Consider the following 24987-nt stretch of genomic DNA (forward strand, 5'->3'; position numbering starts at 1 on the left):
AGGCAGAAAGGGAGGGTATTGTTGGTGTATGAAAATGACCAGGCTTTGATTTCATCCTTTCGTTCTTCTCAAACATATCCCTCACATTTATCACTATTCCAATTTTCTATTTCTACAGACAGTAGTTACTAATCCATTATCATTTTTATGTAGCACACAATACCGTTTTTCTTCTTAGCTCCTGTATGTCAGTCTTAACTTTACCTGCAGCATTTCTCTCTAACACTGCTGTATGACATCGTCTGACATACCTATACACTTTGTCTATCATAGCATGTTTTTTTCTTTTCCACTTTCCCATTCCACCAGCCTTCTCTTCTTTTGACATGTTCCTCATCCTGAATAACCCTGCTGCATCTACTCTCCTCGTAATTTTCCCTTATTTCATCCTTTCCATTGGTATCTTTGGATACTGCTCTTTAACTTCTGTCAACCTCTTTACGTATTTCCCTCTTCTTTCATGCACCAATACTATTTCATAGTAATCACTTGAGTGTCACATCACAAAGATTACACAGATTAGGCATAACAGATTTTCATATTACTTTGGGATTTAAAATCAAGTTTCAAGCAATTATATTTATTATAAAACCTTGCCAATATGTTATATATAGTCCATTATGAAACACTAAAGGGAAATATTCTTCCACAGAAATTAAATCTGAATACAGTTTGTGATTGACCATTTGCATTTTGGGGCCCACACATTTGTTGAAGGTAACTGATGGCAAATTTGAGATGATCAAAAAATTTAGCACATAACTGTACCATCACAGTACCAGTATATGACTGTAAAAGCTAGGATTATTTGGAACATGGAGGTTGCAACTTATCCTGACCATACAAATATTAACCAAAGTTCACCTTTTCTCTTCAAGAATAAACAGAATATGAATAACATTTCAAGAGATTACAGTACAGTATGAGTAAAACCAAAAGAAAATAAAGTGCAAGTAACTTCCAAAAGCAAATGAGTGGGCCCCAAAACACCTCTAACAGAAACACAATGGAGGAAGGTGGATGACATAGCAAGGGTCAAATCCTCTTCTTCACATGATACTCTTGACCATACCACTTCCTGCCACAACCTGCAAACATAAGTAGGAATTATAGAATATTGCCTATATTGAGAGGGGGATCTCTGATCACTCATGTTTCCCCTTCACAGGTTCAGTTCATGGGAAAAACATTGCCGACACAAAGACGCCTGCTAGTCTGGCGCCTCCCCCTTCTCTCTCTCTCTCTCTCTCTCTACCTACAGTATATCACCAATGCATAACAACAGAAGGCATCAGCTAATCAAAATCACGTTTCTCCGGTGTGACGTCACAAGTTGTTCCCATGATGCAACCCCACATAAGGCCCTTGCCGGACAGCTTTAAGCATTCCCTCACTCGCACTCTCTCTCTCTCCACTCACTTTCAGTGATGCTCTACTTTCCTCCTCCCTTCTACAACAGCCTGTGTGTGAAATACTCTTCCTCAGATGCTCTAACACATATGGTTAAGTGAACTTTATGTATTCTTAACTTTCATCTAAGTGACCCTTTCAGCCTCAGTGATACTATGTACTTTATTATATCACTTAAATGCTATTACTAGTGAACCACTATCATTATGCCTCATTTACTTGGGATATCAGGTATGAGACTTAAGTACTTTAGGAGGGCCATACTAAGGAACCACCACAGTGCTCTTATTCTTGTGTCTATTTGTTACCATTTACTCCTTTAAATTCTTGTGCTTTTTGACCATACTGTACCTGGAGGAGGAATGGTGTCTTGTCATGACACAGCCTACCCAGTTGGTGTAATTTGTAAGTACAGTACATATATTAATATTAAGGTTAATTATAAGAAAACTGTTGATGCATGTTTAACTACCCTTCCCTTATCTAATACCTAAAATATTACTGACTATTATTTCTGATACTTAAATTCACTGAGAACACACTGATTTGTTCATGATAAGAATTTCTAGTTAAATTCATACTTACACATTTCACTAAGAATTCATTGGAAGTTCTGAGTAAGCATTAAACTGTTGCCTATAAGTTTCTAATACGTGAGGCAAAAGAATAATCTTTTTTCTTTTCTGCGTCATTGATGTTTGTTTCCATCAAAATGAATAAATATTAGCACACTGTACTGTTTATTCTCTCAAATTTTCTTCTAATGATAAATCATGGTATCTATATCTCATACATAAGCAAATATGGTACAGTATTAAGAATATCAGCAGTTTACCGTATATCATAATATGGTGACTCCTGTTTGAATAACCACACTAAGCATTTTCTTTTTTTACACTACTACATTCAGTATCAACATCAATTTTGCATTTCTTTTGACACAATTTAAAGGCCGATTGTCTCGGTCTAGGCTCACTGGTTAGCCAGGCTAGATTGACCTGCCATGGACTTTCACCTCAAAAGTACAGATTTTGAGTCTGAGTGCACTAGTCCACCTAGCCTCCCAACCAATGACATAAATCATAATACAAGGTGGTTCACTCGTAATTTTGTTCATAAAATCAAATAATAACTTATTCATTGGTTACATGTTCAGTGTGACCTTATTGTATAATACTCAAGATTGATGAAAATAAGAACATAAATTTTCAAATGTAAAGTACAATATACTTTCACCACGTCTCTAAACCTCAAACACCTACCGGCAGAAATCAGTCACGGTCCCGGCGGTGGATGTTCTGGTTGTCTCTGTCACGGCGGTCTCGACGATCACCCCAGTTGCCTTTCTCCCGGCGGTCACGGTACCCACCACCCTAAAAAGGAATAGGAAATATAACATGGAAAACAGCTACAGTATTATTAAATTATGGGAATATTCAATAGAAAGTCCATAATGAAAGATATACAGTACAGTTAGAGAAGGAGAAAGATATAAAAGTCAAGGTGTTGAGGAAAGAGAATACTGCATGGCTGAAGGACACATGTAAATGGGTGCAAAGAGGGAGAGGCTTAAGAAGTTTGGAAGTAGTTCAAGAGCACAAGGAAACACAATAAGAGAGAGGCAAACAAGTGTCAGTTAAGAAAGGAAATGGAATTACTAGAAATATAAAGAATATAGCAAAATAATGCACAAGAAGAACAGGTTAAATATGCGGGAAAGACTACCACATGGTAAAGAGAAGTTCAGTAAAAGAGAATATACAGTATCAGAAAAAGCAGCGTACATTACCAGTAAGTTAAGGGATATGGGCAGAATATTATGAGCAACTGATAAATATAACATTGTCTCAGTAAGTCCATCATCAGAGTGGATGCAGATTCACTCACTTCATAACACTCTTTCCACTTACACATCACTAACTTATTTCATTAGTTATTATTCTCAGCATCCTGCTTACCCAATATAATAATACAGTATAAATTTTATTGCCTTTCACTCTATTTTCTCATTTGCAGCAACACCAGTTAATGCCTTTCAAACACTAAAAAAAAGTGACAAGGCATTACCTGTACGCCGCGGGTGAAAAAGGGCTTCTGGTCAAGAACACGTTCATTGTTCTCGACCAAGTTGTAGAGTTTATCAGCCAACTGGAGGGACAGCGACTGCAGGGATGAAGGCTCGGTACGATGCATCACCAAGCATGAGGTTGGTTCATCTAGAGACGCCTGAAGGAAACAGCAATTACTATAAGGAAACCACTTCCCTTATTGAAAACTATAAAGCAAAACAACAGTATACACATGTTCTAATTGATGATGAATCATGGAGAAATAAAGATGACATTAATTACAAGAGTTGTCAGAAAAAGTCTTTCCTTAATAGCAAACTAAAAATATAAAAATCACAATGTTCATCCTTTCCATCAGACTAGTTTTATAAGTTGATATGTGAGGAGCTCCGCACCATAACCTGCTAAGAGCCATATATTGCTGAAATGTATTGCACTGTATTACCCAACCTCTCTGTCCCCTGGGTAAGTCAGAGACCCAATTGGGAAGATGTACATGTGGGTGAGTCCTCTGAAAAGACTATTGGATGTCACACATTCCTACCTGAGCACTTCCCTCCATTTTCTATTTTGGTACTTAGCAAATCATGGTCTGGAGCTCCTCATATGCATCCAGTTCTGCAGTACTATAAATATTCTTAACATGATCTCCCGCATCACTTGACAGCATTTGTGACATTAAGTAATTCCCTTTCTGTCAAGTATTCCATTCATGTCTGATTTTATTTTACTTTCTATTAACTTTAAAATCATATCTATTAACTCCTTTCCACAATTTCTTTTACATCCATCAGTTTAATGCTACAAGCACCAATTTAAGGTAATCTCCATAGTACTGTAGAATATGTTTGTAAAGCATAATTTTGCTTTAATCATAGACATTACATACACATCAACTCACCATAATTTCTTCATTTATTATCATCTTGCTGATGATTGCATGAACTGTGCTATGAGGAAGTTCAAACATATCAGAGAGTTTGATGAGAGAGATAGAATCGTAGACATGTGAGTACGTGAAGAGATAAGTGCGAAGGCTCTCCTCTTGGATCTTGCCTCCCAACATTTTGCGCACTCGGTCAGCTTCATGGAACAGATCCCATACCTTTGCATTCATTTTGTCATTCAACAGCAAATTCCTGGTGGGCAGAAAATGTTTTTTTTGTTTAAGACATTATAGCTCAAGATTACAAAATACAGTACAGTATACCACAAGGCAAATCTGCCTTAGCACACAATAATACGAATATAGTACATATATAGAATGTGTTTTTCTTTAAACATGAATCATTAATCGATACATAACTCTAATATATTATCTTCTCTCTCAACAGCTATCTTTGTTAATAATAACAATACTCTCTACACTACATGAAGGACTAGTATTTGTAATGAGTAGCTAACCTACCTGCATTGTTTCCAGTTCCCATTGCGCATAGCTTTTGAGGCAGCAACAACATGCTCCCTCATGCTTTCGGGTGGTCCAACCAAAGACTGGCGTTCAGAGTTCTTCAACTGATGATGGAAAGACTTGGAAATCATGCGACGGCGAGCATCAAACTCATGAGCAGCCATATAGGGAATCTCAATGAGCATAGCAGAAACTAGATACACACATTCCAACATCTGTTGAAAGTAAACAATGACATTATTTTTTACAATACTGTACACTCTAATCTACATGTGGGGTTAAATTCTAATGAGCTGTATAGAACCAAATCCTTGAACTCAATGTAATCTGTGGTAAAAATCTTGGTACAGAAATAAGCAGTTAATTTCTTATGTGAAATATATAGAGGTTTAGATCCATGGAACTAAACAATGTGTATCGCTTCATTCACATAATATAAGGTTTTACCCCAAAATAAATGGTTTTCATGATAGGAAAACCTTCACATCAAGTATAAAAATCAAATTGATCTATGATAAATCTCTCTCTCACACATACAATAAATGGAGGTTTATTATACACGAAATATACGAGTATAACTGTAGATATACAGTAACTGCATAATTTGCAAAATGGTCCCCATCAATGCATGATTCAAATTTAAGTGATTCTACTTTACTTGCCTCAAGGTTAATGTGCTGATGGAAAGGAATCTGTCGCTGTTTCTCTTGCTTCTCCTGTTCAGTTGTCCTCTCATGTTGACGCTGTAAAAATTAAGGACATTTAGAATTCATAATCCTAACTTAATTTTAAGTATACCAGGACCAATTATGTTTAGTCAGTACAGTATCATGATTGATATTAGAAGTCAGAAGAACAAAAGCTTTATTCATCACTTCAACAATAATTTTTTTCTTCTAAAATACAATACTGTACTGTACAATAAGAGATTTTATATAAAAATGCCATAGTGCAATAATTTATTGTGAGAGCCTCACACACAAACACACACCTGGGGCAGTAATCCTTGAGCCAATAACTCCTTGGCCCTTCCACCAGATTGGATGTCTAGTAAAGCATTGTGTGCCTCCTTAATATTCCCATGGCGGAACGCACACAATCCTAGTTGTACCATCGTGCGGTTGTACAGAATTTGGGTAGGCAAATCAGAGTGATGGATGGTTTCCTGTTGAGAGAGAACTTTTATTATCAAATGAACTTAAATATCAATAACTTTCATCATAAAATTTAAATGGAAAGCCATGACAGACCATATTCCTAGTTGGAGTAAGATCACAGCAGGAGCATGGTATTATACTTTTACCTCTGAGTGGAAACATTAAACCTGAATGAAGTAACCTAATTATATATGGCTATGGCAGCCAAAAGTTTGAACCAGTCTTGAGCTTCATCTCGGGTATTCATCGTTCTTTTAATACCTCATCATAATCAGACCTAAATTAGTAATCAACAACAACAACAAAAATACAGTATAAATTATGTCAAAACCAAATTAATCCAAGATATTAATGACTGCATGCGCATAATTTGGGGGCCAAACAGCCTTTCTTATAATTACTGAATACAAAAAGGTGGGAGAGAGGAAGTTAAAAATATAAGAAAATGGTTAATATTGACCTTTATATAAACATTTACTTAACTTACCTGCAGATGAGCCATGAGCATAAGGTCACGTGCCTCATACCATTTGTCATGGAGAGACATGTGGTAAATGTGGCACAATACTGCACGTGTGCGCAGACGATCTGTGTTATCCCGTACGTAAATGTACTTGCACAATCTGTCCATCTCTGCAAGGCTTGTATCATCTGTTGTGGGAAGTTCACCCTAAAGAACAAAAAAAAAATAACATTTAGACCATTTCTCTCGGGGAAAATATGAAAGTGTGACTTCATACACCATAGAATGTATGTACTATAGCAAAATAATTAGCCAACAACTGCTATAACTAATAAATAAACTATTTAACCAAGTGAGGCATGTGAGAGGAAGGTGATTGCCAAACATAAAAAAACAAGTATTTCTGCACAAAAGTATGTCCCGATCAATACAGTATTCAACATTTGAACTTTTTTTTTTACCACTCAAAAGTGAATCCTCAAGTCCTATAATCCTTGAAACTTGTGCCAACTTTAATTAAAGAGTACCACCACGTGGTTTCTCGGTAATGAGTAAATAAAGAAAACTGAGGAAAGATTGTTGGAGATGTAGCAACCATATGAAGAGGTTGCATGATGCACATGACTTCACAAGTGGGATGACATTTTGCTCACGGATGACAAATTACCAGCACTATATACAGTAGAATCCTGGTTATCCGGCACCTACGGGGATTGAGAGGTGCCGGATAAAGAAAGTAACCAGGCAGTATGAGTTGACTTTATTAAATGTTAGTACTATGTGGTAGCTAAACACAAAAACAAAAAGGAAATTCTCTTGAAAGTTTATCTTTATAGCCAACTAGATAGTGTCAAAATTCTTACAATTAAATAACAATAACTTGTGTCAATGAGCTTTAGTATTTCAAGTATTCAGGTGTCTTGGATAGTTAAGAGAAGTGCTAAATAAGATATTAGTACTCACTACTAGCCTAATTTATGGGTGTTTTAAGGAGCACACAGTAATTCTACCATTTCACCTTCAAATATAACAATTCTAGTAAGAAGATACATCCTATTTTATTTACTTAATTATTTTTCAGTATAATAAATTTTGGGTTGACTTTCTTTTTTATAGTTCAATATTTCTGCTTATAAAGAATAAAAACAACCATCTCTCTCACCACCATTCACAGTTCAAATACCAACCACCATTCACAGTTCAAATACCAACCACCTCTCTCACCACCATTCACAGTTCAAATAACAACCATCTCTCTCACCACCATTCACAGTTCAAATACCAACCATCTCTCTCACCACCATTCACAGTTCAAATACCAACCATCTCTCTCACCACCATTCACAGTTCAAATAACAACCATCTCTCTCACCACCATTCACAGTTCAAATACCAACCACCTCTCTCACCACCATTCACAGTTCAAATACCAACCATCTCTCTCACCACCATTCACAGTTCAAATACCAACCATCTCTCTCACCACCATTCACAGTTCAAATACCAACCATCTCTCTCACACCATTCACAGTTCAAATACCAACCACCTCTCTCACCACCATTCACAGTTCAAATACCAACCTCTCTCACCACCCACAGTTCAAATACCAACCACCTCTCTCACCACCATTCACAGTTCAAATACCAACCATCTCTCACCACCATTCACAGTTCAAATACCAACCATCTCTCTCACCACCATTCACAGTTCAAATACCAACCATCTCTCTCACCACCATTCACAGTTCAAATACCAACCATCTCTCTCACCACCATTCACAGTTCAAATACCAACCACCTCTCTCACCACCATTCACAGTTCAAATACCAACCATCTCTCTCACCACCATTCACAGTTCAAATACATCACTTTGTCTATATATGGAAATGTGCGACTACTAATTTTGACATATGAGAAGACAAAAATGAAAGAAAGTTTCTCCTTCCCATTTATGTCTTATTGTCTGTCTATCTTTTCTCACCTATCATGTACTACATATGTCTAGTATACAGTACTGTACCATCTTTGTGAGTTTTTTTCTCTGGTGATTTCATTAATAACAAAAATAAACCTAACAATGTAAGCCTGTATCTCTCAGCATGCTATAGTACCTGGACTTTTTAAAGTGTAAACATTTCTAAAATGCAAATTTAATATATGTACGTACAGTATAATTATTATTTTTTAATTTGTACAATCCTGCCTGAGTGGATTAATTTGTACATTTATGAGGAAAAACTCTTGCCAGCAATTGGTCGTAAAGAATGTAGATAGGGATGTATTCCAGGTATATAATAATTCATTTTCAGTAAGCAATTACTGATGTCAAATATCTGTGGTGACTCACAAGTTAATGATTTATAAGCAAACTTACCAATGTCTGCTTAGCAGCACGAGGCTCATACTTGTAGTACAGATGTTCAATTTTGCGTAGATACACCCGGCAAATATCAGATGGCATTCCATGCTCTTCCTCATATTTCAAAAGCTTGTTAATGATGGCACACACGCGAATTTCATCACGAAGGCTAACAATATACTCATTGCTGTGAGCATCACAAGCCTAAAAAAGAAAGGTACGATAATTACAGTATAAGTTTTGAGAAGCTCCTCAGAGCCTTTTATATGTACAGGTACTGTACAAGATATATATTTCTACAATTGCATTTTTAACCAAATTTCTCACACATTTAATCCACAAATATTACAAATGAACAAATAGAGTAATGTGGATCACATACTAAATGGTTTAAAACTATATAGATGGGCCCTGAAGTAAATCAGCGTTAAACAATTAAATACCGTATTATGTAATTATAAAATTTGCCTATGTTCCTTTACTTTGATTTATTATGTATACAGTTCCTACATCTAGTACAGTAAATTGCAATACTTGTCTATGTTGGTTTTATCATTCCTTTATATTATAGTAAGTAAAAGAAAGAGTTAGAATAAAAAAATTTGGACTCTGCCTTCATAAAGATTTTTAAAGTTCTCTTTAATAATATTTCAGTGAGCACCTGCACCAACCTTGAGCAGCTTGATGAACTCTTCATCCATACGATCAACAATAGTGAGGACACAGCCTCGGACAAGAAGCGGTGGCTTTTCTAGACTTTCTGTTTCCTCTGTGACTTGCTCCCCAATGCTTAGTTCTGGGTCAGCAATAAGCATGTCCAATAGTTCGTCAATTTTGAGGACGACCTATTGGGGGTGGATGGGAAGACCAGGTTAATACAATGAAGCGACTCAACAGTACTCTATGCTTGCCTTTGTCAGTTAACAATCCCCTTCCTACTTCCCTTTACTGAATACCTAATAAAAAGGCTTAAATTATTTGTGAGAAAAATAATTCTGGTTCATGGTTCATTTATCATCTATATTAACCTATCACCAACTGCTAACAGATGAAAATGTAGGATTTATCAAGACACAAAATGGGACAATCATGATCTCATTATTTCCTACATGACACATTACCAATTTATGTATAGATTACAAAGAAAACAGTAAAAGAATCTGTAAAACACTTATTCTTATTATAATAAACAAACTAAATTTATTATTTTTTAATTACTGTACATAAATTTTAAATGTGCCAATAAAACTGTAAGCTACAAAAACACTTTCCTTAAAATACAAGAATTAAGATTTAGCCACCTGAAGTATTTAATTGTACTGTACTAACCTTCTCCCAGAATTCCACTTTCATGGGATCTGACACTGAAGGGTTGTAATCATAAACTGACATGATGATGTTGAACTGAACCTTGACTAAGATAGCAGGCCCAAGAGTATTATCTCTTGCCACATTCAAGAGCTCGTGAAGGAGCTCAATCTGCTCTTTGCGATCTGTTCCCTTCTTGCCTCGAGCTGCCATGATTTCATTCAACTTCTTGTGCACAGAATTTACATTAATCTCATCGTCCTTGCCAAACATCTTGGGTTTCTCCTGAAATTTTTTTTTAAAAATTAATGGTCACCATCAACAATATATACAGTACATATAACCCACCATTTGAATCATTCCAATATAATTTAAAGGTTACTACAGGTGCTTCATATTACTGAAATTCACATATACCCTCACACTAAAATTTTGCAATCAGTAGAATTTTATCACATGCATTTTTCTCCCATTCTTACTATATCTTCCTCCTTGTGGTGCAGGGTGGCTGGAATCATGAGCAAAACAGACACACACGTCTCAGCGCTCACAGAGTCAAGACGTGTCCTTAGTGTCTCTTGGCAGCCTGGCCAATCAGTTTCTCCCCCAATCTCCTTCCCAACCTCACTACACCGGGATTTATCAGCAAAACTTTCAAGTGATCAGTCCTTAATCAGGCCACCAACAATCATACCAGGACCATGGTTATGGACATCAATCTCTCCTCAACCTTGTCCCACCTCCCTCCATTACTTTGGGCCCCAAAACTCTACAGATTGTGAGCTCCACCAAGCTCCTCAGCATCACTATAGATAACAAACTAAATTGAAAAGCACACGTCAATGCAATTATCAAATTTTCCAGTTTTCATATCCACCTCCTCTGTCATCTCAAGTCTCTCAGAGTTCCTGGGCCTGAGCTCCTGCTTAGTCAATATTCATACTTTCCAAGCACACCTATGCCTCCCTTGCCTCATCTTCCTCCCTAAATGCAACACAATGGTAACACCTAGAATAAGTCCAAGTTTACCAATATAATTTTTCAGATCAAGTTATCAAATGGAATCTTGTTCACACAGATGGACGTAAAACATGCAAATTGAGAAAGATATATTGATAAAGGGTAACCATATAATCTCTCCATATTATGTGGTAGGGGAAATATTAAGAATATATCAGGGTCCTCCACTACTGTGGCATCAGGGTGAGGGCTAAAGATGCACACAGTTCTACAAGTTCATTCAGCACCTGACCGAGCTCAACAAATAACACAATCTACTGAATCAGATATAAAAGATTGCTTTCACTGTGGTCTAACAATTGATCATAAACTTACCATAGGCATTGACGAGCCTCTCTTCACTTTCTCCCATCCACCATCATCATCACTCTCTTCATCCTTAGCTTTGTTCTCTCTTGGCAATCTCTTTCTCTTTCTCTTCAAATCATCATCATCCCTATCAGTCGTCTTCTTTAAGAACTTCTCCCTGTAAGGACAAAAAAAAATTTAAATAAAAATTTAAATAAGAGTAGTAATGTAAAACTGTGACCCATATTTTAAAAACTAATTATGAGAGGCATTTGTTGGGGCACCAAATTCCTTCCCAAATGACTGGGTCCCTTGATTTTTGGTATTTTAAAGGTCCAACGTTAGATAGGCTGGTTGCTGCTATCTGTGCATGAACTCAAAACCACAATGCTTGCAATTATCTTTCACTTGCTCACACATGCAAACCTCCCAGCCTCCAGTCTCAGTAGCTTCTGAGTTTTTGTAATGTCCGGATCAAGTTTTAAAACAAAACCTCAAAGATTATTTTTGGTGAATGTATTTATGACAACAAAGATCATTGTAGGTCCATCCATTGTTGTGCTATGTTGTGGTTTTACTGCACATCACAACAGACTTTACCCACTGTCATACTCTCACATCCAATAAGCCTGAGTTATAACTTTTGTCTATACTGTAAAATTAAATTAATACAGTACAGTAATAAATTCCAGGGATAAAGACAACCATAATCAAATCAAGTAAAACCTTCAGACAGTATCATAAACAAAAACAATTATTTACCACAACTATATGGCAGGAGCTTGTGTTACTCACCTGAGAGGAAACATACCACCACCACCATCAGATGAAGAAGTCTCGTCGTCTGAGTCGGGACCCCAGTCAATACTGTCATCATCATCGTCCTCTTCATCATCGCTTCCCTTCTGGAACTTTTTAGCACTCCTAAATAAAAATAAATTAATTAATTAAACAATAAACAGAATGATTATTTAATGATCTATAAAACAATCTTTTTTTACAATATACCTGTTAAAGGTTCACTCAATTTCCACACAATGCCCCCCTTTATGACATCATTGGCTGGGGCATATCTCAATTTATTAATGGCCACTGAACTGACATCCACTAAACACAGAAATGCATCATGTACAGTACTGTACTGTGTCCTGTATAGTAAAAATAAAAGATATGCAAAGGGCAGAGTTCCTCCTAGCTCAGGCAAGTGTTCTATACCATTAAGTTGTAAAAAGAAAGAAAGAAATCTAAGTTTAAAAATAATTAGAAACATACTTGGTAACAGAAGACTCTTTCTTAAATGTTGCTGCATCCATGAGGTTGTTTTCATCCTCACTCTCATCATCTTGGTCTTCCTTCTCAACCTCTGCATCAGAATCTGCACGATCTGGATTCTCCCGGAACACAGCAAGATCAGTGTCATATTCTTTAGCATATTTCCTGTACTTCTGGCGAAGTGTTGTCAGACCCTTGGCATTATTCTTGGACATGCTCTTCCTAAAATCAAATATAGCTTTTACAGTACAGTACAAAGAAAATTTTCAGCATCTACAGAAATTTCTTAGTGAAGACATGTTTTGAAGTGGAAATTTTTAGTACACAGTTAACAATATTTCTCAAGAAAACTCTAATCATAAACTTGTGGCATTTACATATAACCAAGTTCCAAAGTTAACTCTTAAGAAACTGATTGTATGTACTGCATTATTTATGTTACGGACTTCTGACAAATCCTAACCTTGTAGTATGGCATTCCCAAACAACCTGAATAACTAAAAAATTAATATCTAATCCATTACCCAGTATGTGACCAACTACTGCATGAATTACAAAATCTACTGAAATAACAAAAGAATCGTAACTAATACTGACACCAAGATTATCACATAAACAACATACCTGCCAACCTTATCCTCCCAGACAGTTTGGATAAACTCATCGAGCTCGGCCAAACAGCGGATGAAAAATCGGGGTGTTTTACCTCCCTCTTCCTTCTGCACCACAGGCAGTGTCTTGGTGTAAGAACGACATAAGTCCTCAAAACCTAATAAAGACATGAACTTGGGAGTCACTGTCATGCTTCACACCTGCATTTACAATATGTATGTTCAGGAGAAATACAGGAATGGAATGGGTGTGTATAACAGTGTATAAACTAGGCAGGATGGATATACAGTACAGTATATGGCTTAATGTCAGCCAGGATTTGTATTTCTGTTCAGTGACATTACATCAGCATCACATTAAATACAATTGGAATTACAATACTGGATTTTTTATCATATGTATAGAGATTAATAGAACTACTGTGCCAGGATTATGCTGAACTATACAGTACTAAAAGGTTCGAGTTTTGAGAGAAGAATAAAGCACTTGGCCTTAGAGAGCCAGCTAGCCAGTTTTCATTATATAATTCATCTTAAGATATTCTTTATCCCATTATGTATTTACACATTAATGAACCATTTATAATGTAAACAACCAAGATAGTTGTTATCTTGGTTGTTTACACTGGAACAAAACAGATATGGAACTATCATGAAATGTAATTATAGTAACACCGCCATACAAGAGGAGCACGCCAAACAAAACCAATCAAGCTCCTAAACTCCAAATACATGTATGTAATTTACAGTAGGGTGTGGGTTTAGAGATCAAAGCAGCCAATAAGAAAAACAAAACATGATACCCCACCCAAGGAACCCCTGAACATGAAGTGGAAATAAAAGATAATAAGAAAACAAGTGATGTGGGTTCTCTGGTGTCTACTACAATGTGTGTTTTTTCCCAGCTGAGAAAAGATGCCCCGCCCCCTCCTCAAGAGTTACAGCTGATTGGCTGTTGCAAATTGTCCGATTTTGTCCTGAAGTAATGATGTGTATTTCTAAATGAGTTTATTTATAGTCGTTGGGATGACCGTTTCTGAAGAGAAAGAAATTTAGCGAAATTATAGAAAGATACACACATTCATTATTTCAAACAAGAATATGTAGGAACTTTATCAGAAAACTTATGCATGAATTAACTGTTAAACTCTGGAAGCAAATTCACGCTTTCAGAGGACGCATTTAATATATGTACTTATTTTTACCCACAATAAGACATACTAAGACAAATTACTTATCAGTAATACTACATTATGCAAAAAATAAAAAAATAAAAAAATAAAATAAAAGATCAGAATCACATTGCAATAAGGGTTGTGGGTTTCAAAAGCCAATTTTCATGCTAGGAGGCAGGGGTGTGTTGTCAGGGGGGGGGGGGGGTCTCAGTTCCTGTGTATATTACTGTGCTGGAGTACTAATCTACACCCCCCTCTCCATAATCATACACATCAACACAACATCAGGGCTGGTGAGTGTTCCACCAAATATTACTGATTTTTTAAAGTACTGTACCATCTTACATGAGTTTAATATTATTTTAGAAATCTTAACTTGACATGTTTACATAAAATGGCATTTTTGGATACAGTACTTAGGTTTAAACACTGTAAATATTTTTTGCACCATCGTAAAGTACTATACAGTAGTTCCTCTATCAAATGACAACTTCATAATAAAAAAAAAATCATGAAAAACTTTAAAAGTGATTATCTTGATTTGCAGTTTTGGTTGATTCGTCATCATCCACCCCAGTGCCTCATATGTTCTAAGCTTTAACAGTTTTATTCCATGATTGAAATATATGGAGCACTTACTTGAGAGCAAATTGGACATGTCTTTATTTTTCTTATAGTTCTTGATACTCCTGATGATGTTTTTGAGCTCCTCATAACGTTTTTCCTTGGCAGAACGAACGATACGTTTGGTGTCTTCTTCATCTTCACTGAACTGTTAAAAAATATACATTTGCTATGAAATTTCATAAACAATCAAGCTATTGCTACTTGTCCTAAGGCTTCTCTTTATTGACATCTCATCTACAGCCCTAGTTAACAATACATTACTGTACCTCGTGTATATTTACTAATCAGTACAATTAGCTCATCACCATAAATTTACTTATTTGTTTGCACTGATTCTCCAGCCCAGGGATTAGGTAATGGAAAATACCTGAGTGAAGCAGTTTTGTGCATTGAAACATTATGATAAATGGAGATACAATTGCAACAAAACTCCTACAGTACTGTTAGGAATAAACTGACTAGGGTATGAAGGATTAAGTAATATGAAGTTTTTATACACCTTGCCACAATAATACAGGATGTACAATACAGTACTGTATTTGTAATAACAAATGAAATAATATCTGCCCAATAGTACAGTACATACAACAGGAGTTCAAATCAACACACCACACAAGCTCTTTACTCAATACAATGTCACGGCAAGTTCAACTCTTACCACATATGCTGCCGCAGAAATGCCAGTTTGCTCATTAATAATTTCTTCTTCACTTGACTCCGATTCCGACTCGGAGTCGGACATGAAGAAACGGGACGTCATTATGATGGTTGTCTACAGCCCGAGCGTGATGAAGTCCTGGAGATAACAAAGGAACCATAAAATTATCTGTAAGATAATAGATAAAGATGGCAACATATAGCCAGTACATTTCCAAGATCACAGAAAAAGGACAGAACTAGCAGAAAAGATTGTGGAAAAGATTTGGAAAAGGTCAACCATGGAACTCTATACTCATTTGCATGTAAGGAGATACAGTAGAGCAAAAAAAGTATACTTTACTCTATAATGTTTTTTTTTCCACTACAGTACAATACAGTAGTGTATTTGATTTAACTAAAAAAATGCAAATTTGATCACACAAAGTGGGCAGGGGTTGAAGTAGAGGAAATTTTGGGGTAAAAACACAAAAACTAAGGAAAGCAAACCTCACAAAACTTAACCATTTCAGAAAAACTTAAATAAAGTGTAATATATACGAACAGGTGTCCAGGTTAAGGTGCCAAATTATGTCATTTTTTAATAGAAAAAAGTTTTTCACTTTATCAAGAACATTCCAAAAAATGGTGGAGGAAATAATTTTTTGCCAAACAAGATCATCAAGAACCTAACCTAACAACTTTCAAATATCAGGCACTGTATAGATGTCTAACCTATCCTACCCAGAGGTACCAGAAGGACCTGACTTTACCCCGTGTAAACCAAACCTAAACCAACAAGACAAAATAATATAGAAACTTAAAGAACCAAACCTGAAATTCAAGTCTGAGAAAAAATAAATAAATATAAATGCAGATAACTCGTGACACGTTACCAAACATGACGTGATAAGGACGCCATTGAAAACAACACAACTTTTCCCTCAGTTCTCCTCCTTGAGGAAGAACAATAAGTACTGGTATATAATATGAATATACAATTCACTTAAAATCCAATGTTTTGATTCCAACAATATGATCCTTGTAATTTACAATATGAATAGGTTTAAGAGCCAACTGAGTGGAAAAAAAAATATATGGAAATTTTGCAGGTCATCAACACACAACTGGATAGTGAAGGCTAAAAAAAAAGGGGGGAGTCATTCAAACCTATAATAAAGGTAGTAAAATCCCTGATATGACACTCCATCGTTTATGGACAATTCAAACGAGACCAGATTCACAATTTAATTGTTTACAATCGGAGAACCTGCACCAACAGGCCAGAATTATTGGTGAATTATTTACGGTATCACATACAGAGCACATAGACTTGATTCAAGTGTCACATGAACAGATTTTCACTGTGTTCTTAACGTGCAATTTCCCTCATCCTTCAGGCCCTGCCCAATACAAGTGATTTATGATCATAGAGAAAAATAATTAAAAAAATACTTATACAGGTATAATTAAAATAAAACATTCTCGTCTCTCTTAAAATACTGGGAATACTGTACTTCACTTTATGGCCGCAGGTTTTTTCAGCTGATTTTAGTACGTTAATATCGGGATGAAGAAACTGCATTAATTGAGACAATGTGAAAAGGACCTTGTTGTGTATGGTGACAATGAGATGAAGTTCTCAGGTCATTGCGAGAAGAAGGTAAATCAGGCAACTAAATTATTAGGTCTTATAAGAAAGTCGTTTATATCTCGATAGTCCATCCCTCATAACGATCTTCAAGAGTAAAGTGCTTCCCCAACTGGAGTACTGTCAACCCATCTGGTCTCCGAGATATGCTAGGGACTGTCAGTTGATTGAAAGTGTCCAAAGGAAGGCCACCAGACTGGTGCCTGCACTAAGGCACTTCAGCTACCCTGAGAGATTGGGGCACCAGAACCTGCCTAGCTTAAACTACAGACGGGCAGGGGGCGACCTAAATGAGGTGTATAAGCATCTCAAGGGGTACTACTCAGTCGAGTGTCCTTACTTGGAGTTGGCAGACGCTCGCCCCACAAGGGGTCACAGCTCAATATTGAAGAAGCCGCAAGTCCAGAAAACTGTGAGGGCAAATTTCTTCGGAGTGAGGGTTGTAAACTCTTGGAACAATCTACCAGAAAGTGTTGTGACGGCACCGAGTGTGAGCCTTGTCAAAACAAGACTTGACCAACACTGAAGCAGGTTCAGGTACATTCAGAAGCTGGTGCATGCCCAGTACCTGCCAACAGTGTGTAACAGAGACGTGACCGATCGCCCAAGCGGCTAACGAGCCGATCATTTGGTGAAGAGGATATAACTAAAAGTAAAAAAGTAAGTAAACTAACACCAAACAAACATTTAAAATCTTTATTTAATCTATAAAAATGCTAAAACGTGGGCTGCTGGTGCACTCTGATTTGCAATCCATGGACTCTGTTTTTCGTAGAAGCTCCTCATAAATTACCAACTAAGAAATCACAGATGACCACCCAACAGCTAGTATACTGTATGGCAAAAATAACATAAGAAAAAAAAATCATAAAGAAAGCGAACATCAAATAGACAATCCTAAACTAGAACATTATCGATTTTAATTTTCATACTTTATTCCTCGTGATGTAGGGAAACAGAGCTACAGGAACACCCTTAAAGACACCCAGAACATATTACAGGCTGTGGCTATTTTTCCGGTTATCATTTATATTTTTTTTAGAATAACACCAGAGATCGATGGAATTGGACGATCCTTTGTGGAAACGTCATTTACAATCTATTAAGTAGATAAATGTTAACGAGAATATACAACATACCGTACATATTATTACCCCACGTCCACCAGCACATCACCACCGGCCACACCATTAACCCTCTCCTACTTAACTATTACTTACCACACACTGTTCTACCTCATGTAATCAAAACACCTGTGGTTATTAGCTCTCTACATACTTGATTAAACACATTTATTCTCATACATTTAGAGAATATTGGTTAAAATATGTGTGAACTTACTGTGACAGTGTGGCCACCAGTGTTGCCACTATAGAAGGGTGGTTGGGTGTTTAGATGTAATTATTGAACAAAAATAAATATATGATCATATAAAGGCATATTTTACCTTTTATTAATTTCAAAAACTAATTAATACATATTTCAAAGGATAATATTACTTCTTTCTCTTAGATATATTTTACAGTTGGAAAATATGTAGTGTGAACAACAGAGGTAGACGAGACATGGAGCCGCTGAGGCCTTGATGTAGGTAATGGTCTCTTGGATTGATAGATACAGATATTTCTTCAATAAAATCGTCGTCCAAGTCTATAATGACACATAATTTTTATATTAAAGGTATTATTTAGTTTTTTACAACCATGGAATCCGGGATTTTAGCACGTGTTAGATATAATCTTTATTTTGGGTACCGTAACTTTTCTTAATACACTTCTGTTGCAGATGAATAATAATGATCATCGCAGGATTTTGAATAAGTTCAACTTGGCTTCTGCATCATCCCCATGTGCTGGTTGTAGTGACAATTACTGGAAGTTTATCGTAAAATATTTAGGCCATGGTGATATAGCTGTTGATTTTCTGAGACGTCACAGTGTTCTACCAACTTCAATGGAATGTCCTAAAGGCAAAGTACAGTGTACTTTGAGGAAAGATAAGCACGTTTGGTACTGTGGTCGTCGGAAAGCCATAGCCAAGGCGAAGAAGAGGAACCAATGTAATTTCAGTATCAGTGACTACAAGGGTACATTCCTTCAAGGGACCCACCTAGAGCCTTGGAAAATAGTGCTGTTTGTCAACCACTGGTACAGAAGACGTGGGACCACACTCTAATCCCCATTATCAAGAAATACATCCTTCCAGGCAGTGAAATTCACAGTGACGATTGGGGAGCATGTGACAGCTTGAAAAACGAAGGCTACAAACACTGTGTGATTAACCATCATGAGAATTTTGTGGACCCTGAAGACACAAGTATTCACACACAGAATATTGAGCACCTATGTAGAGACCTGAGTGAGTGGATGAAGGGACCCGGACTTAGCCCTCACTACTTTAAACAGTATTTCTCCCGTTACCTTTTCATTCGCCAACATCAAGACTCCCCTCAGCATCACTTCTTTCTTCAAGCTGCACGCCTGTATCCTCATGGATCTAAGACAGCTAGAAGAGCTCGCCAACAAATTTGTGATGAAGAAGAGGAGGGTTCTGATTCTGAATATGGTAAGTTTATTTATCAGTTAGGTTAGGATTTCATAATTTGGGAATTTCTTTACGCTGCAATTTCACTGTTTTTTAAAGTGGACACTGTTGTAGTTTGTGCAAATGTGTTAAAGAAAAAGTAGAGGAATTTTCTGATGAAAAGGGGGGGGGGGTGGGGTTCCAGACCCCCAGGACTTCCCCTTGGATCCACCCCTGACTTCACAGCAATTTCCCCCCGTTTCAGTAACAGCAAGTACGCCCACAGCAGGTGTTATATTATGCTAAGTTAGGTTAAGTTTAGGGTAGGTTAACTTGAACCTATAAATAAACACCTTTTAACACAATTGCCGTAATTATGGCAGTGTCCACTATAAATTGCAGTGAAATTGCAGCTTTTTTAAATTAATTTTCTACGAAAAATCGGCGGCTCAAAAGTCGTAAATAATTACTTTTTACTCATTAAAAGCAGAAAACGTGAGCCAACTTTAGCCAAAATATACAGTGGTCCCTCGGTTAACGACCACAATCCGTTCCAGCAGGTTGCTCGTTAACCGAAAAACTTGTTAACCGAAACCATTGTTTCAATGGGTTTTTGGGTAATTGGTTCCAGCTCACCGAAAATTGCCTAAATTCAACAAAAAAGGTAGAAAAGTACACTTACTTTGAGGTGAGTATGTAGAAGACTCCTGGATGATGATGATGATGGGAATTAGAATGGGGGTGGAGAAGAGAAGGCATTGGGGTGGAAGAGAAGTCACCCCATGACGCCATTTCACCCATAAAATTTTAGTTCTCTTGGTGTAATTCAAGATTATTTTCTTTAAATCAACACTGCACTGCATTATATATTGTCAATATGTAAAATGAATTTCAAAATGACCAATAATTTGCTTGCAAACACAGAAAAAAAGCATTTAGTTGGAGTCTCAAGCAAGATGTTACCTCCACTGAAAAGACAGAGACTGGCACCTGTTTGGTGTGTTGCCAGGCTGGATGGCTCGCATGAAACTAGTTTTCTTACCTTCAATTATGTTCAATAATTGTTAAAATGACTAAAAAATTTTATATTAAACTTTTAAAATTATTGAATAGTATAAACTTCTTGATATTTACTAAAATAGTAAGGAATTTAAGCCGTAAAACCGATTACTGTATTGGCGGACTTATACTACAGCTGGTGGACCGCCAAATGCAAGCGAAAACATGTTGAGGTCGGCTCATAAAAAACTCGTTAATCGAGGGATTGCTCGTTAACCGAAGTTAAGAATCTTATGGAAGGTAACTCGTTAACCGAAGTCTCGTTAACCGAGGCGCTCGTTAACCGAGGGATCACTGTACTCGTATTTCATAATTTGGGCTTTGCCTTCATTCTAGAAAGTGTTTTTTTTTGTGCGTGTATTGTTGTGTGTTTCCACTGCCTTAAAAAAAAAGCATTTTGGAATAAAAGGTCCATTGTTGTACAAAACTGAAAAATACAGGTATACAGTGCAGGTCAACAGTCAAGAAATTCAACCAAGGATAGCCGACTGAGCCATCAGGAGCTTATTACCTGTAAGGTCCTTTGATTAGGCTGGGAAACTAACCAGTAGGAGGTAATATTAGAAGAGATGGCTAACACCAGAAGGAGTTGTTTGATTTTGTTCTTTTTTCCACAGATGTTATTATCATTATAGTACAGTAAGTATTTTAAAAGAGGCGACATTTACTAGAACCTAAGAGAACCTTACCTAACCAACCAAAGAAACCTATTTAACCCTACCTAACTTCCTAGCCAATGGCCTGTGTCCTCTGGACTCCCCACCATGTTAAACAGAAAGTACTTATTTTGAGATCTGGTACCAATGAAAGCAACTTTGTTGAAGCATCATGGTTAAGTAAGGTTAGGTCGATTTTCTAGAAAAAAGTGGCTCATTCGCACAAGAAATGAAAGTCATATTTGACTAAAACACACCAAAATACACTAGAAAAACAATTTCTCAGATAAAAAAAGGGAATGGGCAAAAAACGAATAATTGCCTTCTATTTTATTTCCCTTGAATACAGTCCACATTCACCCCTGAGCCTTGTATGTTACGCAGGCATTTTTTCTTTTACTGTAATAATTGAATATACAGTATAATGTAGTGTGATACTTCTATACATAACAAAGGTGTGTGATTCTACACATATTAAATACTGAACAGCACAAGATTACTCTCTTACATTTTTTCCCATAGTTTATTTCTAGGGAAATTGCAAGACCACACTTAATAAAACTGGCAGACAAATTATCCAAACTGTACCTAACTAACTCTAACCTAGCCTAACAAACATAACCTAATCTTCCCATTTATCATTAAGGTGTATACTCATCAGGTAAATAGCAGGGGTTCCTAATCTTCATGACAAGTCCAACATTTGCTATTTGTTTAAATACAACTCAAATAGAACTTAACATTTTTTTCGAATTTGGTTAATGTATGTAAAATTCCCAATGTCCATTTCTATTTCCTTTGCTACCACACTTCCAACTGTATTATATATTCACAGACCCTGGTGGTGCCTCAGCCCATAGTCATAAGAGTCTATTCCATTTTTCCTCTCTCTCTCTCTCTCTCTTTTGACATCTATGTTCATGTATTGGTAGAAATCATGCTACAGTATTTTTGTTTTGTAATCCCTGAAATCATTATACCTACATTCAATTACAAAAAGAATATTACAGTATAATCATAATATATGTGGGTAAATACACCCAAAGTTGTACATTATGTTTTTTTCTCATTTCTAAAGAGGGTAGTACTGTACAATACTGTACTCAATAAAATACAAGAGATTACCGGTAATTCAGTAACTGTATAGGGTACTGTATCCTATGCTACAATACAATACTGTATCAAAATTTAAGTAAACTCTTCCATTAAAATTTCTTTTTTTTTGCATTTGGGAATCAGTTTCTAGAAATATAAAATATAATAAACTATCATTCATGTTGAATGCGGTAGATCCTCAATATATGTGAGAGTGAGACTGAGAAGTGTCACAATATCATATCACGTTATATTGTTATACAGTATGGACTGTACAATATCTCAAAAAAGTATCTGTCCACACTGTGTGAAACATGAGACTATGGATGATATATATTGGGACATGAATTTACATACTTTGGTATATAGTTTAACATAAGTAATGGAATGTGTATTTATTTTGGCATAATTAATATGATGTTTGGTTACCAAATATAGGAGGATCAGTATCCTGTACTACCACCGAGCCACTCATACCAACCCTCCCAGGACATCACGAGTTGCACTTAGCATTTCAGAAGTCATCAGACCCATCCTGGTAGATACTTTTTTGAGATACATAACTGTACATGTGGTGTTATGAAATATCTTGTGAGGTTAACATTCCTTATTTAACATTTCAGGTGCTGAATCATGGCAAATATGACCTTGTTAAAGAAAGCTCTCCCATTACTACTACCAAAGCACTCCCTAAGATGTCCAGTGTCATACAACTTGCAGAGAGTCCCACACATTTCCTTTAAACAAGTTATCAGAGCAGAGTGGTTTCATCACAGTACATTTGTGGAACAAAGGAATGCCACACCACAGTGCTCAAGAACCATTATAAAGGGACAGACACTACAACAGTTATGTTTTCAAAATCCTGCAAGTAAAATCCACAACCGAACTTTCTTTTCATTTCGTAAACGTAAGACGATTCAGGAAATACAAAAGATTGATAATGTAGACTCTCATTATGAATTAGTATATTCCGGTAACTCTATTTCATATTTACAACTAGGACTTGGTGGGGTACAGTTAGCCAGTGCAGCTGTAACTGCGGTCTTATGTTCGACTTTATCCGTTACACCAATCATTAACTTTGATATCGTTATGGAATCGCCTTTAGAAACAAGTGTATTTATAGCTGTTAATGCTTTGATATGCATTGGAATTTTCACAATGGCACGTCGGTATCCATTTCGTATATATTACAGTGAATTAGAGGACCAGTTCATTGCAGTATTTGTTGGTATCCATCCATTGACCACACGCTCATTAAAGATAAAGCCAGGGGAAGTGCAGCCTGTATTACCAAGTAAAATAGCGAAAGAAACTATACCATGGGCACCCAATATGTATGCTGTATCTTCCCAGCAAATATACCTTGATACAGAGTGTTTCACATACCCAGTGTTTTACAATAAATTGCTTGGGTACAATTGAAAATATTGTGTAGTAGAGAAACTAAAACCTTTTCTCCAAATACATTTTCATTTCTTACCAATTTGCCATTGTTCTGATAATTATGGTATATAAATTTTACCCATTGTATCTAAATTAAACACTATTTTTAAATGCTGTATAAAATTTTTTGGAGAAAACTGTGAAAAGCTGTAAATATTATTCTCCAAGGTAACCTTAATAAAGCTTACCTATTCAGTGTTTTCATAATCTTGGTTTTACTTCCACATCCAGATGACTGTAGAATATGTTGTAAAATGTCCAAGGATATTAATTTGGTTTACATTTAACCCCTTGTGTTTTGGGTCACCTCTCTGCTGAATAAAATCGTCTGCCATTAGCCAAATAATTATATTAAAAATGGCATCCCTGTAGTGAAGGGGTTAGAATATCTATTTGATACAGAACTAGAGCTAAGTAAATGATGTTTTTTGGTGCCATAAAAGGGTAACAAATCTCAAATTATGCTTTTGAATAAACTTTTTTAATATGATGAAGGAAAGTGAGTAAAGATTCTTACATTGTTAGGATAAAATTAAGAAAAGTTTGTGTAAATGAACTTGGCCACAAAGAGAGGGTATTACTGTAAAATTATGGGGACCTCTTACTACTGCTTTCATATCTGAAAGGAATGTAAAGGTATCATGGAGTTTCAGAAAATACAGTACAATATATGATTTCCTTTGGTTACTTATCTTCATCTGTGAAGAATCAATCACACAAAATACAGTACAGTATACCCATTAGCCA

At 36.2% G+C, this 24987-nt stretch overlaps 1 protein-coding gene and 2 long non-coding RNA genes across 4 annotated transcripts; 2 read left to right on the top strand and 1 right to left on the bottom strand.

The window, feature by feature from the left end:
• Positions 1-564: 564 nt before the first annotated feature.
• LOC121859476 (eukaryotic translation initiation factor 3 subunit C-like) lies at positions 565-18932 on the bottom strand. Its single transcript, XM_042356309.1, has 18 exons — positions 18800-18932; positions 15830-15967; positions 15184-15316; positions 13383-13527; positions 12759-12980; positions 12282-12410; positions 11514-11664; positions 10200-10463; positions 9542-9715; positions 8886-9074; positions 6535-6717; positions 5882-6055; positions 5553-5633; positions 4888-5105; positions 4381-4618; positions 3478-3636; positions 2673-2783; positions 565-1088 (listed from the first exon to the last, which is right to left on the bottom strand). Exons 2-17 carry the CDS (start codon positions 15929-15931, stop codon positions 2682-2684), a joined length of 2664 nt encoding a protein of 887 aa, XP_042212243.1. The 5' UTR covers positions 15932-15967; positions 18800-18932; the 3' UTR covers positions 565-1088; positions 2673-2681.
• A 65-nt stretch (positions 18933-18997) lies between these two features.
• On the top strand, positions 18998-24507 carry LOC121859479. 2 transcript variants are annotated; one of them, XR_006087649.1, is made up of 3 exons: positions 18998-19045; positions 19244-20023; positions 23415-24507. It is a non-coding gene; the product is annotated as an uncharacterized LOC121859479 (long non-coding RNA). The 2 variants fall into 2 exon arrangements; XR_006087650.1 differs by having other exon boundaries at positions 19002-19049.
• Positions 21242-22101, top strand: LOC121859480. Its single transcript, XR_006087651.1, has 2 exons — positions 21242-21297; positions 21329-22101. It is a non-coding gene; the product is annotated as an uncharacterized LOC121859480 (long non-coding RNA).
• Positions 24508-24987: the final 480 nt, after the last annotated feature.

Source organism: Homarus americanus, unplaced genomic scaffold (assembly GCF_018991925.1).
Source record: "Homarus americanus isolate GMGI-L3 unplaced genomic scaffold, GMGI_Hamer_2.0 scaffold7626, whole genome shotgun sequence".
NCBI classification, from domain to species: domain Eukaryota; kingdom Metazoa; phylum Arthropoda; class Malacostraca; order Decapoda; family Nephropidae; genus Homarus; species Homarus americanus.

Excerpts from the sequence above, each read along its gene's own strand:
- LOC121859476 (XM_042356309.1), bottom strand. The coding sequence starts at position 15,931 with ATGACGTCCCGTTTCTTCATGTCCGACTCCGAGTCGGAATCGGAGTCA. Across the intron at positions 6,718-8,885 it reads GTGCTGCTAAGCAGACATTG|GGTGAACTTCCCACAACAGA; the intron begins GTAAGTTTGCTT and ends TTTGTTCTTTAG. Across the intron at positions 3,637-4,380 it reads TAATAAATGAAGAAATTATG|GCGTCTCTAGATGAACCAAC; the intron begins GTGAGTTGATGT and ends TGTTTCCTTCAG.